Raw genomic sequence first — 19096 nt, forward strand, 5'->3', positions numbered from 1 at the left:
TATTCCGTAAGAGAATACCTTTGTCACCTAGAACCATACCAAGATGTTAATCATCTGATACCTTGTTTGATTTAATGCAATTTATCGAGGGTAGCCCCCAACCGAGGAGATGATTTTGGCTCTGCAGTGCGTCTTGCTGCAGCCGCGCGCCAACACATTCATTCATTCATTCAATGTCGGGGTCGCGGGGGGCTGGAGCCGAGCTGTTTTGAAATACAAAAGAATCGTGTGTGTCCCCCTGGTCACCTGGCCACCACGTTTAAAAGCGACAGCTTGGCATCACAAATCACCTGTACATTTATCGAGTGGTAGTTTTTGCGATTGATGAATGCGTAATCATTCATGGATGGTGCCTTCAGACGCACATGAGTACAATCAATTGCTCCAACCACAATTTTTATTTTTTTTATTCGTTTTAAGAATCCGTTTTGATCTGTTCTTAATATGTGACTGCTTATGCTTAATGACAGCTGAGGTTTATTCATTATTTTCAGACAGATTTAGCTGTGCTGCACTGCAAAATGCACAGGCTCAAATTTGCGTACACGATCTCAGACCAGACGTGAGATTTGATTGTAGCTCACGCTCACGTCCAAATTGATAAATGCCGACCTTGCCAGGAAATGGTCGTACGCACGTTTGATAAATGAGGGCCATTGTGTTTCAGAAAGATGCAGAAAAAGTAGTCCATGCACTTGTTACTTCTAGGCTGGACTATTGCAACTCCTTATTATCAGGCTGCTCCAATAAGTCTGTTAAGAGTCTCCAGCTGGTACAAAATGCTGCAGCTCGTGTAATAACTAAAACAAATTGAAGAGAACATATTTCTCCTGTATTAGCTTCTTTGCACTGGCTACCTGTAAAATCTAGAATAGAATTTAAAATCCTTCTTCTTACCTACAAAGCTCTTATTGGTCAGGCATCTTAAAGAGCTCATAGTACCGTATTACCCGACTAGATCGCTGCGCTCTGAGAATGCAGGGCTACTTGTCGTTCCTAGAGTCTCCAAGAGTAGAATGGGAGGGAGAGCCTTCAGCTAGTGATATCCAAATTAGTTTTCATTAGTTTTCAATTTTCATTATTTTCTGAGTCAACTAAATGGAGCTCTTTTTTCAACAAAGGGTTTAAAACACACTGAATCACCATTCATTGAGCCCTTTTCTTTAAACCAAGAGCTCCATCTAGTGGACTCAACAAATACAACTTATGCCTTATGAAGCTTCATTTGGACATCGCTACCAAGCTCCTCTCCTGTGGAACAAACTCCCACGTGTTGTTCAGGAGGCACCGTCCCCACATTTAACAGTAAACTTAAAACTTTCCTCTTTGATAAAGCTTATAGTTAGGGTGGGCTCAGGTTTGCCTTAGACCAGCCTCTAATGATGCTGCTATAGGCCTAGTCTGCCGGGGGATAATCCTTTTCCTGATACTCTGACCTTCTCTCCTCTCTGTCTGTATCATCCATGTCTCATCAATGCATGTTACTAATTCAACTTCTTCCCAGGAGTTGTTTGTGGTGGTGCCTGGTGCCATGGTCCTGCTTGACGCTTCCAGCTACTATTACTTTTGTTATTAATATACATTTTTAAAAAGACCTATTAATTATATTCACTGCTAAAATAATACTATTAGTCGTATTTCTAATAGCATGACATCTTTTATTGCTACTATTCATAATCATATTCACCAACATAATTACTATTATTCATATTTCCATCACCTTAACTACCAAGTTTTACCATTACTGATATCTTTCTCGTAAATTAACTGCCGTAACTCATTTGTCATATTAACATTACTGTAGATACTATTACAGCTAATGTTAAATCTGTGGTTGCTTGTATCCCCCTGGGTCTGTCTGTATTTGTGTTTGTCTGTGTGTCTGTCTATTTTGATGTTCATTAAATTTGGTGGGATCATTGCTCTCATCTTTAGGAGCACCTGTACATTTTTCGCCGGAGAGGAAGTTGGCTATTTTGGATTTCAATTTTCATTTTACAAACACGTTTGAGGACTTTAGGATGCACAAAGACGTACGAAATGTTATGTCCATGTTCAAATGCCACAATTCGGCTTGGGCGTGGCACGTCGGCTCTATAGTACCCCCTACTTACTTTTAGCATTTTTGAGGTGCTAATTGTGCTCTTAAGCGCACAAAAAGTTGCACATGCATCATTAGTTTCTAATCGTACTGCCTAATATGGGTTTTGGGCTTGAGTGTGTTAAAGTGGCTCAAGGGCGCCCCCTAGAATAATTCAAAGCTACTGCCCCCACCTTTAAATTTGATGTAGACATACGAAATTTGGGAGGCAAATGTAAAGTATGTAGACTTTAAAAAAGCCTCTTGGAGCCATACCCTAAGTCCAACAGGGAAGTCGGCCATTTTGGATTTACTGTCACATTTTGGCAAGTGAAGTGTTGTACTTAAACAAACTCCTCCTAGAGAATTAACCCGAGTGACTTAACATCTAGTAGGTTGCATCTAAAGACCAGTGTAATGCTAAATTTGGGAAGCTTTGGAGATTGAGGATTCATGGAACACCCTTGATGTGGCGTGGCGGTGAACTTTGCCCGAAACTTGAAAAAGGTTGTTGTAGCTCAATTTTACATTGTCCAATCTGCCCAAAATTTCACATGCTGGATAACAGTCCAGGCCTGAAGACATCTACATGCCGAAATCACCAAAATTGAATCATAGTACTAAAAACTTTCATAGTCGAATCTGATTTTGCAGTCACGTGTGTCAGGCAGAGGGTTACTGAGGGATGTGATTCCCACACACTAAGGAGATAGAAAAAAATCACGAGTTATTTTCACATTTTTAGAAACAGTATTTATTAACAGGCTTATATTTATACCCATATATGCTATTTATCCTGGTATATTCGGAGAAACCAAGCATCTATATGTAAAATCAGACATTCAGCAACCCCAGAGCCAGAATGGAATAATCCTAATAGTCGACTATTCAGGGTCACCCCTAAATAATAGTCATAGCGCCACCTTCTGACAACAGGAAATCAGCTTTTTGTGTCAAACCTCATCGCAATTGAGGGGCTTTTTCACCCAACAGGAAGTCGGCCATCTTTTTTTGTACATTTATTTTCGTTTTACTAACACATGTTTGAGGCCTTTAGGATGCACAAAAATGCATGAAACTGTAGACGCATGTTCAAATCAATTATGTTTTTGATTTGATGTTATAATTTGACTTGGGTGTGGCACGTCCAGTCTATAGCGCCCCCTTAATACTTTGAGCACTTGAACACATTTTTAGCACACTTGTTATACTTGGAAGGGCACAAAACTTGGCAAACACATAAAAACCCTTAAACATTGCAAAATATACAGCGATTTGGTCCATGTGTGTTTAGCTGGCTCCATAGCGCCCCCTAACGCCTGGAATGCCTTAGTTGAAACATAATTTCTCTGATATTCACAAAATTTGATACCCACATAGATTTTTGCCAAAATATATGGTTGGGATCTGGCGGCGTCCCGCCAGCCCCCAACACATGTGGGATACGAGGGCCTGTTCAATGCTGCTTGCAGCTTTAATTGTTATTATTATTATTACCAACATAAGCTAGCTACAGAGTTGTTATAGGGAAGATATTGTATCTGACTAATGTTAGCTAGCTATGGAGTTGTGGGCAGGTCCCCAGGACAGGCGCTCTCATTGTATGCGTATTTTTAGATACCAATGGAAAGGCTCATAATTATCTTCAGACCCTCTACTAAGAAAATGTATGTATTCATAGTTTTAGATCCTACCAAAATCGAGTTATGGGCAGGAGAAGGAGAGTTTTTGGATTAAAAAAGCCGTAGTGAAACACATCCAGCAGCTTAGTTCCTGTCTCCGTAAACGTCCAGTGCAAAGGTCCGGCAGCGACACAACTCTGCTGCACACTTTTAAAACATTGTGCCAAATTTTTTTTTCTATACTTCTATAATTCTACATCCAATTAGTCCTCCCGCGTTCACAAGAAGCAAAAATGGCAGTGCCCTTATTAGAGGAGGAGCCTGCGCCACTGAGCAGCTTTACTTAGGAATGGAGGGGGTGTCATTGGTCCGCTGTCCATTCTTTTTTCTATGTCCATGTTTGTGAGGGAATGGATTGTATTTGACTAACGTTAGCTAGCTACGGAGTTGTAAGGGAACCGATTTTATCTGGCTAATGTTAGCTAGCTACGGAGTAGTCAAGGATAAGATTGTATCTGGCTAACGTTAGCTAGCTACGGAGTTGTGCGGGAACTGAAGTGAGAATTTTTCTGGCTAACCTGATACAATCTATTTCCTCACAACTTTTTAGCTAGCTAATGTTAGCCTGAAACAATCTGTTCTCCCATTATTGGAAACAAAACATTGGTGGAAACATTATCATGTTAACACACACACACAGCCAAACCTGTCGTATCTGTTTGAATGCCTCAGGGTCAAAGTTGGAGAAGATGTTGCAGTCGGGCTGAGAGAAGATCTGGAAGGCCACAGCACAGTGGTGGTTTTCCAGAGGGGAGATGTCATTATAGCGAACTGCCAACTCTGTTCTGGCATTGATCTGGTACCTGGAAGAGAGAGACAATGGGAAGAAAAGATAAGATAAGAAAGTAAGGACAAGGAGTAAGAGGAGATGGCAGACAGAGAGAGAGAGAGAGAGAGAGAGAGGGAGAGAGAGAGAGAGTGAGTGTGGGTCTTACGTGTTGTTGAATCCAGGGTGATCGAGATCATGACACACAGCAGCTGTCATAAGTATCAAAATGTCGACCTGAGTGAACTTCTCCTAAGAAATGAACACACACACACACATACAGAAATTGACATGTTTATACTAATTAATGCGTAAAAATTAACTCCTAAAATATCATGTCCATATGTGCGTTACTGTGTGTGTGATCCCATCTCTCATCATCTCACTGCCACATAGAAAACGAGTGTGGAGGTTCCGGTGATGTCAGCAGAGAAAATGGCTGTTTGAGAACACAGCTCCTGCAAGAATCAATTTATTTCATCCCAGAAAGTATTCAAGTAATATTCATTTTTACATATACATGGTAAAAATATCTGAGGCGAAAACGAGAACAAGGGAAGCTACTGGAAAAAAAGGTACCGAACAGCAAGCCGAGATAGTTGGCTCAAACCAAGTCGTGGCGCCTAGTACTAGCCTAGCTAAAGTTCTGGAGGAGATTCTGGATTTTCGTCAAGATATGAAAACACAGATGAACGATATGTCTTAACTCACAGGCTGGCACTTTCTCACCAGATTTAGAGACTTTTCTGAGGCTGTGTAGTCGTTAAAATTATGACTGTCGCCTATTTTAATTCTAAAGCTTCCAATTTGGCTGCACGCTCCAACATTTCGTGTTGAAGTGTTGTGAGAAATAACCATTTATCTATGATTGTAAATCCTTGATTAGCATAACAGTCACGCTGAGAATGACTGCTGGGGGGATTGTAGATAGGAGTCACAGGGGTTTGCAAATGGTGACAAAAGTGGGGTCGTAAATACTGATAACTTCCACGGGGGCAATAAACATGGGGTAGTGTGTTTTTGTTTATTCTAATGTCATTGTGTTTGTAAGAGGCTGTGATCTGACTTGTATATCTGCTGAAGAAATCTGGAGACAGGCAGAGATTATTGAGACCCGGCTGTTGGTCTGACCTCTCTCCTGTCTGCAGCAGTATTTAGTAAAGATATGATTTGAGAAACACTGAGGACTCCAGCAGACGCTCCATCCATTTTAAACGTGAGTACAGTGTTTTTTAGATCATATCTCGTGTGTAATTTTGAAGACAAGCTTCATTTACTTGTGGGGTTTTTGAAGCTCAAAAGAAGGGGTGTAAACCTAGGCGACAGTTCGAGAACCTGTGTGTGGTCTGCTGTCAAGATATTCTGTAATTCCTGTGAGTTTGAATATAAGGTCCGACGAGTCTATTTGTAGAGGTCGGACCGTCTTCATGTCCTTTGTGGTTTTGAAGACTAGTTTCATTTTCTGTGTGATTTTGAGGCTCTGAGAAGGCGAGATATCCTAGGTGACAGTTCGAGACAATGTGGTCTGCTGTCTGATATTCTATAAATCCTATAGGGTTGAATATTGAGGTCCAATGAGTCCCGTTTGGAGATTGGACCGTCTTCATATTATCTGTGTAATTTTATTTTGTAGACTAGTTTAATAAAAATATATATATGCACTTAAAGCTATATAAGTGATGTCATGAATAGACATAAATGAATATAATGTGTTGTGAGAGGTTGGTGCAACCTAACAAATGAGAGAAGTGTTTTGGAAAATACACAGGCATTTAGGGAGAAAAATGAATGATTTATGAATCAATTATTTAAAGGAGTAGAAATTTTTGAAATGCAAATATAATTTGCATGAGTGTAGGGATTCCCAACTACAATAAAATGGGCGTATGAATGTGGTAAGAAAAATAAACTTTGGGGTAACTCATTTCAGTGTCTAAATATCCGGTTTGGATATTAAAGGGTGCGTTGCTCTGAACGAATGTGTCGTATAAACCACCTGGCTGAAAGATTATCCAAAGTTAGTGTATGTGTGATAAGATCTAACCATGTTCGTATGGAAAGATCAGCATGTGTGAAATAGTCTGAGTGAACAATAAGCCCATTGAAAGTAAAAGCACATCCCAGTGGGTCAACAGAAAAATAGGAAACAAAATGGGAAAGTTAAAATTTTTACAGATCCTGCTAAATTTATAGCAGATAAATGGGTTAATGTGGTTGAGAGCTTCCATTTTGGCATTACTAGACTAAGAGGTTTTTTTGTTTGTTTTTTCGTCTTTTATTAGGCACATATTAGGTACATATAAAGTGAAGAGGGTAAAGTGATGAGAGAGAAAGGGACAACGAGAAGGGAAAGATAGGAGGAAAGCAAACTCAGTTATAGAAAGACAAGAAATTAAAGAAATAAGTATGTGTGACAGAAAGAGAAGTGAATGATGATGAGGAGCAGAGATTAGGGATGAAAGACAGGGCCTCCTCATGCTGTCTCCAGGCCATGCAGCCCTCCATCAAGCCCATATGCATATTCCCAGAAGGACTCAGACAATGAGGGGGAGGGGAGACTGAACCTGCATCTGATGTGTCAGTTGTCACAAAACCAGTGACGGAGGAAAACAGACTGAAACAAAGAGAAGATAACTTTGCTTCTCCAGAAAGTTCTCTCTCCAAACAGCAACTTCTTTTTGACTACTGGCCTGAAGAAAAGGAAACGGATGTCCACGGCACCAGATGTTCAGTTGAATTGAACACTGAAGAGCTTGTGTTCAGGAAAAGGCAGCCAGAGGAACTAAAAGATTGCAAGGAAGGGGAGCAGGAGAGGTGTGAACTCCGATGGGCCAACATTCGACCGGTCATTTAGTCCACTACACCAGCAGAATGGGGCACAGAATCCTAGACAAAGATGGCCTCATCAAGACAACAGCAGAAGGAGAGAAAGAAGGAGACTGGGACAATGGCTCAATGTTGAAGATCCAGAGAAGTCCTGGTTGCGTGTTTCTGTTTGGGGTTTTTTCATGGTTCCCCCATGAACAGGCCATACAGACAGCGGAGGAAGGTCAGAGCATTTGAAAATCACAAATTAGAAATTAAAGATAAAACATCCACACTAGATGACACCGTTAGTTGAACTTAGAATGAACAGGATGTTTATGTTAAACACATACATACACTTGCATATACATATAGGAACATTTATTAAGAATAAGTATTGGTGTCAATAGGGAAAATTAGGGTTTTGCAGTGAGAGTTGATCATTAGACACACAAAGTTAAGGTTTTGATTGCTATGCCCAGACAAAATATTTTTTAGCTCACATAAGAAAAAAAAAATCAAGATATTGAAAGCAAAACTGATTATTTCTTATAAAACAAACATGCCATTGTGGAATATCTCAAATATACCTCCCATTTTACCTGAAGAGGCATCATGTCACAGGTTTGAGTTTCTGGTGATTGATTTTAGAAAATGCAATATTGATGCATCACTGTAAATCCTGACTCATTATTCTGGGTTTTTGCTTTCACTCTCAATGGTATTTGAATTTTTGGAATTTAATGGTACAGTTTTCTGGGAAAACCTGGTTTAAAAAACTGCCCTAGTCATGGTGAAGTTTTCAGAAACATACGTCTTGTTTTTGCAAATTGAAGCATTAGATATAACAATAATAATAAGGATAATATTATTAATAATGATAATAAGTGGGTCCTGACTACATCCATAGGAACTGGATGTTTTTTTTTTTTAAATAAATAAATAAATAGATTCAATTCTATTGCCACTTATGGATTATTTTATGTTTCTGTGGAGATCTCCCCCTGTATAAAGAAACTTGGCCAATGACTGACTTTTTAGACTGTGACTGCTGAGGCAAACAGCCTGTACCGACTTAAAATTACCTACCTGATCGAGCTCTGATTGTTTCTTTATATTTTTGCATGATAATTGTATGTCAATAGTTTTATGTCGATTAACAAACACTAACATCTGACCCTATTGTATTTTCAAAGTGTGCACGTTATGCATGATACTCATTGTCACACTAATGTTAAATGTCAGCCTGAAGCGCTGTACCGTCTTAATCTTTGAGCTTTGATCCGACAGCTGAAGATGGAGAACCATTCTTGAATGGAAATGTTTAACAGTGGATCAAAACCATGGAAAGCATTGTTTGATACATAGTGTCTAACGATAATTCTGTTTTTCTTCATAGATGGTTCTGCGAGGAGTCCATCTAACTGCTCTTTCTGTGTTTGCCTTTGAACTAAACTGCCAAATAACTCGTCTGCTAAAGCGAAGAGTTATTTGTATTAATCTGTAGTTTTCTTTCTAGGGGCAACAGATGATACAGTGTCAGAGTCACAATATGCTTTAATATTGTCCCTAACTTTCACACTCTGGGAAAAACTGTGGCATTCTCACTCCTACAGGAAAACCCTTGTCCTTAACCTTTTGTCTCTAACACTTTTACCTGTTTACAGTTAAAAGAGTTCACGCTGACTATAACAACTCAGTTTTCACAGGGCAACGCCATTGCAGATGATGGTGCTAAAGAAATTAAACCAGAAGGACATGGAAGAGAGAAGAGAAAATGGCATTCATGGCATCGAATGAGGAAAAATAGAGCAAAGAAACCTATATAGTGGCTCAGATGAAGAAACGGTGTGAATAGAATTGTGTTTGTTATAATGTTTTTCGTTGTTTTTATTTTTCCTAAAGAAGAATTGAAACGCCACCTGGGGGCTTTAGTGGAAGACGGACGAACAGTGACCCAACTATATATTGGTTTGTGATCAGACCAGGTAACCGGAATGTAATGCGCATTTTGAATCAATTGAAATAAATCTTTTAAGGCAAAGATAAAATCTAATCTCCAGAAGGACTTATGTCTCCCTGAGAATAATGAGAAGTCTTTTTTTTAAGATTATTTTTTGGCAGTTTTCAAGCCTTTTATTAGATAGGACCAGGGTCGGAAGTTAACTGTATTGGATGCCCACTGGCGCAAGGCCCCAGAGGCAAGCCACCTGTTCTGTCCATGCCTCTGTCCCACACCGCATTGAAATCTCCCACTAGAACTAAATGAAACCCAGTGAGATCAAGCAAGGATTTAGTAAGTATTTTTTTCCCATCCATGTGAATCTCGGCAATGGCTATCCGACCTGCATCATCCGCCCAAGAGTCAATCACTTACACAATTTTAGTTTGCGTTCACACAAAACCAATACTCCCGTACAAGTTGTAACTGAAAATTAAGTTGCAACAGGGTAATAAAACTTAGTGGCTAAACAACCCACATCCTTGCGCAATAAATGTGATTTCTGAATCATAGCAAAATCTATATTTTTCTTAAAACGAAATTCTAGTACAGTGGTCTTTTTGTGTGGAATGTTAAGACCGCTGTCGTTGACTGAAATGAGATTAAGAGCTGTCACACGCTGGAAAAAGCAGTGAAATAAAAAAGGGAGTTCTCCCCACCACAGTAGGAGAGAAGTCTGGATCCATGAAAGAAAAACACCCCAAAACAGAAGAAGACAAAAGACATCAAAACCACCAAAAACAACAAAGGAAGGTGAGGAAGCCAAGTGCTGTCAAGCCTTTCTGATAAATCCACAACTGGATAATGTTGTGGGAATTTTGGATATTTGTAATTCATAATCATAGTTTTGTCTTGCCACTGTAACTTTCTTAATGGATAACGCAAATAACTAACTCTTGGTGGTATAATGGCATATGTGTGCATCTGCACTCTGTGTTAGAGACCTTTTGAGGAGAGAGGTTCAGAATGTTCAGAATTGGAATGTTTGAGGCATGTTCTGTTTGGTCTAAAGACGTCACCCAACCAAGGCTTAGCGCGTCTTGTCTCTTCCTCTAAAAGACTGGGCACGAGTTGGATCGGGGTCATTCCTGCTATACTCTGGGAAGAGTGAGTAGGCAGGGGTGAACATATATTTGACTTCAGAGGAAAATACTTTTTCAAAATAAACCACAGAGAAAAAGCTGATCCTGTTTGTTGATCTTTATTGAAGAAATCCATTTCCACAACAATAACTAACTCAAGAATCTAAGAGTTTCTGGCCACTCAAGTGTGGCAGCAGCCCCACCAATTATCAAAAAGCTAAACAGCAGCAGTGTGAACCTTTTCTCCAACTTTAAAACACCTGTCTTATAACTGTGTGGTACACCCTTAACAATCAAGGGCACAAACACCTTACATACAGACATGACCTGTAAACCAGACAGGAATGATAGAGCCTGTTAATAATGCACCCATGGTCTACAAATTGTAACACAGAATGCACCTGAGTCATTGTGGAAGGTGCAAAAGCCAAAGAAGAAAGAAAAAAAAGGATGGGGGAGGGGGGCGCACCATCAAACAAGGCCACATACAATCAAAGGTCTTTAATGCATTTCAAGGCCTTCTTAGGATCCTCAAAACGATGCTTTATCCCGTTTGGCGTTTTGAATGAGAGCACAGCAGGATCACTGGCTGAGTGACAGGGCAGACATTTAAACTCCAAAAAGGAGTGTTGATGCTCCTGTGTGGCCTTGGAAAAGTCTTGATAGAAGCTTATCTTACGTCCCCGATTTCTCTAGCAAGTTGTGTCACCCGCTCCTTCTGTTGAAACCTCAGGAACCACACAATGAAGGGCCATGGGGGGGCTCCGGGCTTAGCTGGTAGCAGAGACCGATGAGCATGCTCCAGATCCAAGCCCCCTTGGAAGTCAGCCTAAAGGATCTCGGGGAGAGTAACCCTCAAAAACTTAATGGCATTTTTGTCTTCAACATGTTCCGGGAAACCATAAATGCTTAGGTTTACTCGCCTTTCCCGGTCCTCATTAACTTAGCGTTCAGTTTTCTTTAGAAGCCGAAGCCAGGGGCGAGTCGTGGCGCTGCCTCTCCACCTCCTCTAGCATATCAAGACGAGCCTCCGCGCTAGTCATCCTGGTTAGCATGTTGGCTAGCTTACCCTCAATCGCCTCGACAGCTCTTCACATTTCTGAGACGTCCTTGCGGATGTCTCGAAGTGTTTGGCTTGATCGTCTGATAGTGTCTGAAGAAGGTTGTGTGTCTTTATAGTGGAGATGGCAGTTTGAGCTATCTTTTCTGTTGTTGATACGCATTTTTGTTTTTCCTGGGATTTGGCATATCAGTAGTGGGAGGGGCCCACTTGGCTAGTGGGAGACGCCCAGTTGGGTAGTGGCGTCTCCGACTACCCAACTGGGGTAGTTCTTGGTGGGAGGCCTACTGTCTTAAATGGTGTGGATATGACTCAGATGTCACACCAAATAAAATGGACAGCTAATGGAATAACAGCTCCATGCAATATTATGGATGGAAACATATTTAGTTTTAAAACGTTTCAAGAAAAAATTATCTGTTGGAGAAACAGGATTTCTTTAGATACTTACAGTTGCGGCATTATGCTGAAATTAGCTTAAAAATGTTAAAAATATAACGGAGGTTAATTCCAGTCCCGTAGAACTGTTTATAAGAGCATATCCGTCAGATCTCACGAAAGGGTGATATAAGCCATATATAAACGCTTTTTAGGTATTAAAACTGATTCAACAGCATGCATTTAAGTGAAATGGGAAAAAGAATCTGGTATAGATATTTCTGACGAAGAATGGACAATAATATGGGAGAACCAATGGAAATGTACCAGCTCTATGAGCTGGCGAGGGTTTAACTGGAAAAAATGTACTTCATTACAGCATCTGACATCTCATTATAGTGATAACATCCCAGTTTGCTGGAGAACGTGTGGACACCAAAGTATAAACCATTACCGCATCTTCTGAGACTGTCCCAGCATTAAAAAGGAAGGCGATACACAATGCTTTAAAGGACATCTTTTGTGAGGACATTCCTTTGGACTTTAGGACTCTCCATCCATCTTCAACAGCTTGTCCCTATCGGGGTCACGGGGGGCTGGAGCCGATCCCAGCTGACATCGGGTGTAAGGTGGGGAACACCCTGGACAGGACGCCCGTCTACCACAGGGCACATAGAGACAAAAAGAGACAGACAACCATTCACACTCACATTCACACCTACGGGCAATTTAGAGTCATCAATTAACCCATCAATTCGAACACGTGCATGTCTTTGGACTGTGAGAGGAAGCCGGAGAACCTGGAGAGTACTCACGCAGACACGGGGAGAACATGTAAACTCTACACAGAAGACTGGAACCAAGAACCCTTTTGCTGTGAGGCAACAGTGCTAACCACCACACCACTGTGCAGCCCTGTTGCAGAGAACCGTTGCATATACGTAATTCGGACCGCCTTTAAGCTTGTAACACCTCTCTCAACAGGGCCGTGGCCCGGAAGTGTGCCGGAAGTAGTTGCGCTCATAGTGGTCAAAGGAATTAGACCGCAGCCGTGAATCGTGCTTGGGCAGGCTACAAATGCCAAGTGTGAGTAGAGCCTAAGAAGCTGATTACCTGTAGGCTGCAGAGGCAGATCATGCTGTACATCATCTGGGTGACACAGAAACAATGGCGGAAGTTGTGGAAAGGATTATTCTTGTAGTTGTCATGAATACAGAGCTACGCAGAAAGAGAGAGAGAGAGAGAGAGAGAGAGAGAGAGAGAGAGAATGACAGACAGGAGTTTTGAAATCATTTAGTTTTTAGGCATCCACATAATTCATTAATTATACAGATATTTTTGTGGTTAACAGCCCATTCAGTGGGGAGTTGTTTTCTATTTGAATTTGCAGATGTACTGGGTCCAGGTCTCACCAGCCATCTCTTGAGTGTGATAGGGTTGATGTTGAAGTCTTTGACCAAGCCCAGGTCATGGTACATATGTTCCAGACAGCTCAGCATCTGGAAGAACAAAAGAACATATCAGGGACATTTCTGCGTACAGAGAGAGATTGAGATCTGATGAGATCAGTTTTTTGTCTTCACCTCACAAAACACTGATGAAATGTTTTGTAAAGAACCATTCTTTCTTTTAAAATTTGGCTCTTTTCACTCTTTCATCATATACCGTTCAATTCATGATTCGATTCGATTGATGTAAGGTTTTGATTAACAAATCTATGAGAACACAACGACAGTAAATATGTATCTAAAAGCTGTTTCAGGACTTTTGCATTACACAAAGAGAAATCAGAAGAGAACACTTTCATTAAGTAAAAATTGATATGGAATATCAAAATTAAATATCCTTTTATTTATCAGTATTTTTGTGAATTGATTTCACTTCTTTTCTTAAATCTTTTTATTAGTATAATCACCTTGTTTTTTGTAATTATTGACGGAAAAAAATTACACCATACGAGCCAACCCCTGCTTGATACTGTAGTTCAGTTTCTGCATGGGAATTCTTGTAAATCTGAGTTTTATAACAAGCTCTTGGGGTTAATAACATACTAGATCTCCTAATCAGTATTAGGTTTGGGATTAGAAAAAATATCAAGTGAGCTTTGACTGCCAAACAACTGAATTTGAGTGGCCCGACATAATTATGGCTATATCCGGATGTTCACTTGACCTAACGGACCCTGTTGCAGCTGCGCACAGAATCCTGGTCAATCCATGCTACGGATTCAAAACTGGCTCATTTATTGAGCTGATTGGTTTTCTCTCCCTCTATAGTCATACACAGGTGCAACAAATATTTATTTATAATGTTTGCATTCCATTAGTAGCAGTTGCATTATGCATGTTGACATACTGGCAATGATTAATGACACATCCATGTGATGAAGCCATCATTTATATAATTTGCCCACCTGGGCTTCTCCTGCTATAACATGCCAATAGCACACTAACTCTGTCCATGTTTCAAACTCAACTTTGTATTTACGCAAATAATGGAGCACATGCTTAAAGAGTTAAAGGTCGAATATGGAGAATAAGCAGAACACCGCCATCTTCTGTCTCAAGATCGTCGTCTCAACAACAAAAAATAATTCCAGCAGTCAGGTTGCCAGGTTGGTCAGACCCGGCTCAGTAGCTACAGGAGACATCCCCTCCGGCAAATCACACTATAAACACAAGTCTTGCAGAGGAGTTTGACTAACTGTTACCGTTAACCGTTAGCATTAGCCGTTCCAGCTAAGTAAAGGTGAAAGTGATGTTAGCAATCAAGGAGAAACATAGCCATTTGGCGTTTTAATGGCGTTGAACTCCTTTCTCTCAGTCTATGGAGTGAATGCTTGGCCTATATTGACTCTGGTTTTTGCCCCTCCCCGCTCACTCAGCTGCTGGAACAAATAACGCCCCCTTCACTGAGGCTCCAAAGCAGCTGCAGGATTGGCAAACTCCAATTCACCCAGTGCCAGCCTACAGTAGCTGCACCCAACAACTGGCAACCCTGGCAACCAGCAACGCCCAACGCTATTGGCTGCTACAATGGAAACAGAACGGGGCAGAAAGTCATTGTCAAACCCATCAGAAATTAATTAAAATATTAATTCAGACTAAATATATTTTTTATGGAAAAGCAATACTTTCATTCTGAACCCCTCAAAACGCCCTGTGGGTACATTGTTTTTTAAAAGTACAGCTTTTAATAAAGATTATACATAATCAACCTGCCAAGTGCCAGGTATTTAACCTTTCATTGGCCTTGTGAGAGGTTAAATACCTGGATCTCACACCAGTTAGTTGGACCAGTCCCAGCCTGGTCAGATGAGTACATGAACTGATGAAGCCTCTTGGATGTGAGGTGAAATGTCTTCCTAGACAAATAACCAAGACCAGTTACTTTTGACCATGATTTATTCTGAAATATTGTTATTTTTTGTTTTGTTCATAATTTGATAGAATATCAGCTGTGGCTATACCACTGCTGTACTAGCATGTTTTTTTTTTAAATAACCAAGGCACTTCAACAAAAAACTTTATTTTGTGAAAAAGAAGCAGTGATCAAAATTAGAGAACAGTTTCAGATCTCTCCCAGTTATTGGTGTTTATCTTGCCCCTGGTGACAATTTACTTTATTGTTGGACACACCCTATTTATCTGCAGCTCTCCTGTTACTTTACAAGATGGCGAGCTGCTCTAAGGCGACTGAAACTCGGAGACAGCAGGTTGTCCAGATGAAGGCCAAAGGGATGACCCTCTCAGCCATCAGAGAGAGGTTGGCAGTTAATTTAAGTCCCTCGAAAAGGCCTGTTCTCTCGTCCACGTAAAACAAGTGCACGAGAGAACAGGATTAAGAGAAGACTCTCAATGGGGAATCAGTTCAACACTGCAGCTGGAGTTGATCTCCAGTTCAGTGCTGAACAGGACAAGGATCTATCGTTGCACAGTGTCTCACCGTTTAAGACTTTTTGGACTGAAAGCCCACTCTGCAGTGACCAAACCTCTCATCAGCAGAAAGAATCAAAAGGCTAGACTTGTCTTTGCTGAGGAGCATGTTGTGTGAACTGGTCCTGAGTGACTTCAGTGATGAGAGGACGTTCAGTTTATTTGGGTCTGATGGAAACATTATGTTGTGTGTAGGACTGGGGAAAGACTGAACCCAAAGTCTATAAAGAAGTCTGTTAAATTTGGAGGAGGAAGTGTCATGGTTTGGGGATGTTTTCTGCAGCAGGAGTTGGGCATCTTGTAATGCTACATGGCAGGGTGAATGCAAATGTGAACCTCCTTCAACATGCAATACCTCCACTGTTACTGTCTCCCAATCAGCTGCACTACAACAAGACAAGACAATGTCCCCTATCACACTGTAAAACAGGTGAAGCAGTTCCTTGAAGCAAGAATATTGAAACAATAAAATGTCCAGCCCAGAGTCCAGATCTAAACCCCATAGATAATCCTTGGTTACAAAGTAATGTGTAAGAAACCCACTAAAGTTACTGAACTGTGGAAGAGACTGAAGAAGAATGGATGTCAAGAGTTGGTTCTGTCAGTGCCCTCCTCTCTCCCTTTTGTTTGAGTTTGTCTCCCTCTGTCTGTTTTTCCCTGCATGTGTTTGCCCTTTGTGTTTTGTTTGTCCAGGTCCAGTAGGCGTGTCCTTCCCAGCTGATCACCAGTAGGACTATAAAAACCCTGTGTTCGATCATCCTGTATCTAATTGGGATACCAGCAATCGGTTGCTTGAACTACTTCATGGTTCCGCCTGTGCTGTGGATTGCTCTGTTGATTTTCGTACCTTAGCAGCTGAATTAGGTTGGGATGATCAGGCTCTCAAGAGTATATTTTTAAGGGGCTAAACGAGGAGGTTAAGGACAGCTTAGTGGGTAGATCTGAGATTGCTAACCTTCAGGAGCTTATTAGCCTCGCCATTAAGACAGACAACCGTCTACGTGAGAGGCGCTGTGAGAGGCGGTCATTCCCCTAGTTACGCCAGGTCCTCTCACTGTGTCCACTCATTGTGTACCTGTGAGCAACCCGGTTTCCCTGTCTCCCGCTCCAGTTCAGGAGGAACCTATGCAGATAGGTCGCATCCGTTTGACTCCCGCTGACGGGCGGCGCTTTAGGGGTAGATTGTGTATTTACTGTGGAGCTCCCAATCACCAGTTAGCTAACTGTCCGCTATGGTTAAACTGTCAGACTCACCTGTCGCAGACGTGGTTCTAGTGAGTTGTTCGGTTGTTCCTGCTATTCCCCGGAAGCGCGTTTATCCAGACATTGTGTTGAGCTGTGAGGGTAGAGATTTCTCCCTCCAAGCACTAATTGACTCTGGGGCTGAAACAAACATAATGGACTCGGAGTTTGTGGAACCCAGTTTGATCCCTGTTAATCAGCTCGAGACTCCGTTAGTGGTTAATAGCCTCAGTGGGAGTGAGCTCGCACAGATCTCCGCGGAGACTTTGCCAATAACCATGTCCCTTGCTGGTAACCACTCCGAGTCGATTGCATTTCACATTATGCCGTCCACTAATGCTCCCGTGGTTCTTGGTCTTCCCTGGCTTATCACTCACAACCCGGTTCTTAAATGGTTAACAGGCAGGGTTGTGAGTTGGAGTAGCAATTGCCATTCTTCCTGCCTTCGTTCAGCTCCTCCTAGATGTCCCAGTGACCCCAGTCCCTCATTACCTGAACCTCCAGACTTGTCTTCCGTGCCACCAATGTATCATGATATCGCCGAGGTTTTTAGCAAGACTAAGGCGTTATCCCTACCTCCTCACCGCCCTTATGATTGCCCCATTGAGTTTTTGCCCGGGTCCACCTTTCCTACTAGTCGTCTCTATAACCTGTCAGGGCCCGAATGTGAGGCGATGGAAACGTATATTAATGACTCACTTAAGTCAGGGATCATTTTCTTCGTGGCCAAGAACGACAAGTCGCTACGCCCCTGCATTGATAATCCCGTGGTCTCAACAACATCACGGTCAAAAACAAGTACCCCCTCTCTTTGATCAATTCCACGTTCGAGCCGTTGCATGGGGCAATGGTCTTCTCCAAACTAGACCTGCGCAACTTTTCATCTTGTGAGGGTGAGGGAGGGGACGAATGGAAGACAGCTTTCAACACTTCACTCGGACACTTCGAGTACCTAGTCATGCCGTTCGGGTTAACTAATGCGCCAGCCATCTTTCAGGCATTAGTTAACGACGTGCTTTGTGATATGCTGAATCGTTCGGTCTTCGTATACCTGGATGACATCCTGACATCCTACTGAGGAGGAGGAGGAGACCGGTTCGGACCACATCATTCCCGCATCCAGTGTTATGGCGGCACTAACATGGGAGATCGAGTCAACCATTAGACAGGCTCAACGCACAGTGCACCAATGCACCGGTGCACGTGAAGCACCAGTGTTCGCTGCCAGGTGCTCCAGTGGGGACACTCCTCGTCTTGCCTGTCATCCCCGAATCACCAGGACCCTGTCACTCCTGTGCCGCCATTCTGGTGGGGGGACCATATCTACGAATACCCGGGAGTTTGTATGGCCTGCACCGTCTGCGCCCGGGGAAAGGCCTCTCATCGCCCTCCAGCTGGTCTTCTCCGCCCTCTTCCCGTGCCCGGTCGGCCCTGGTCTCACATCGCTCTGGACTTTGTCGCTGGACTTCCTGCCTCACAAGGTAACAACACCATTGTCACCATTGTCGATAGATTCTCTAAGATGGTTCACTTCGTTCCCCTGCCTAAGCTGCCTTCTGCTATGGAGACGGCATCGATTCTGGTTGACCATGTCTTTCGCCTCCACGGGATACCGGCTTACATCGTCTCGGACCGGGGTCCCCAGTTCACCTCCTGTGTCTGGAAAGCTTTCTTTCAGGCCTTGGGAGCTAAGGTCAGCTTATTGTCGGGCTTTCATCCCAAGTCTAACGGTCAGACGGAGAGAGCGAATCAGGACCTGGAGACCGCTTCGCTGTATCTGTGCCCGCAACCCCTCGTCGTGGTCTTCTCAGCTGTCCTGGGTGGAATACTCCCACAACTCCCTTACCTGCAACGCTACAGGTATGTCCCCCTTCAAGGCTTCGTTGGGCTATTTACCTCCTCTCTTTCTGGCCCAGGAATCAGAGATTGCTGTTCCGTCCATCCAACACCATCTCCGGAGAGTTCGCCGGATATGGAGAGAGACCCGGGGGGCCTTGTTACTGACGGCGGAGCAGAATCGCAGGATGGCGGATCGCCATCGCATCCCTGCGCCCAAGTACAGGT

At 42.3% G+C, this 19096-nt stretch overlaps 1 protein-coding gene across 1 annotated transcript in view; it reads right to left on the reverse strand.

Moving 5' to 3' along the window:
- Positions 1–19096, reverse strand: part of pde9aa (phosphodiesterase 9aa) — a gene marked incomplete at its 5' end in the record, with an annotated part of 78828 nt that overhangs the window by 9351 nt on the left and 50381 nt on the right. The window contains 4 exons of the mRNA XM_083921497.1: positions 4409–4565; positions 4698–4780; positions 12969–13073; positions 13268–13354. Of these exons, the coding sequence (XP_083777623.1) occupies positions 4409–4565; positions 4698–4780; positions 12969–13073; positions 13268–13354 (432 nt within the window). The remainder of the gene's footprint in view (positions 1–4408; positions 4566–4697; positions 4781–12968; positions 13074–13267; positions 13355–19096) is intronic.

The sequence above is a fragment of the Echiichthys vipera genome, assembly GCF_963691815.1.
Source record: "Echiichthys vipera genome assembly, chromosome: 10".
In the NCBI taxonomy this organism is placed as follows: domain Eukaryota; kingdom Metazoa; phylum Chordata; class Actinopteri; order Perciformes; family Trachinidae; genus Echiichthys; species Echiichthys vipera.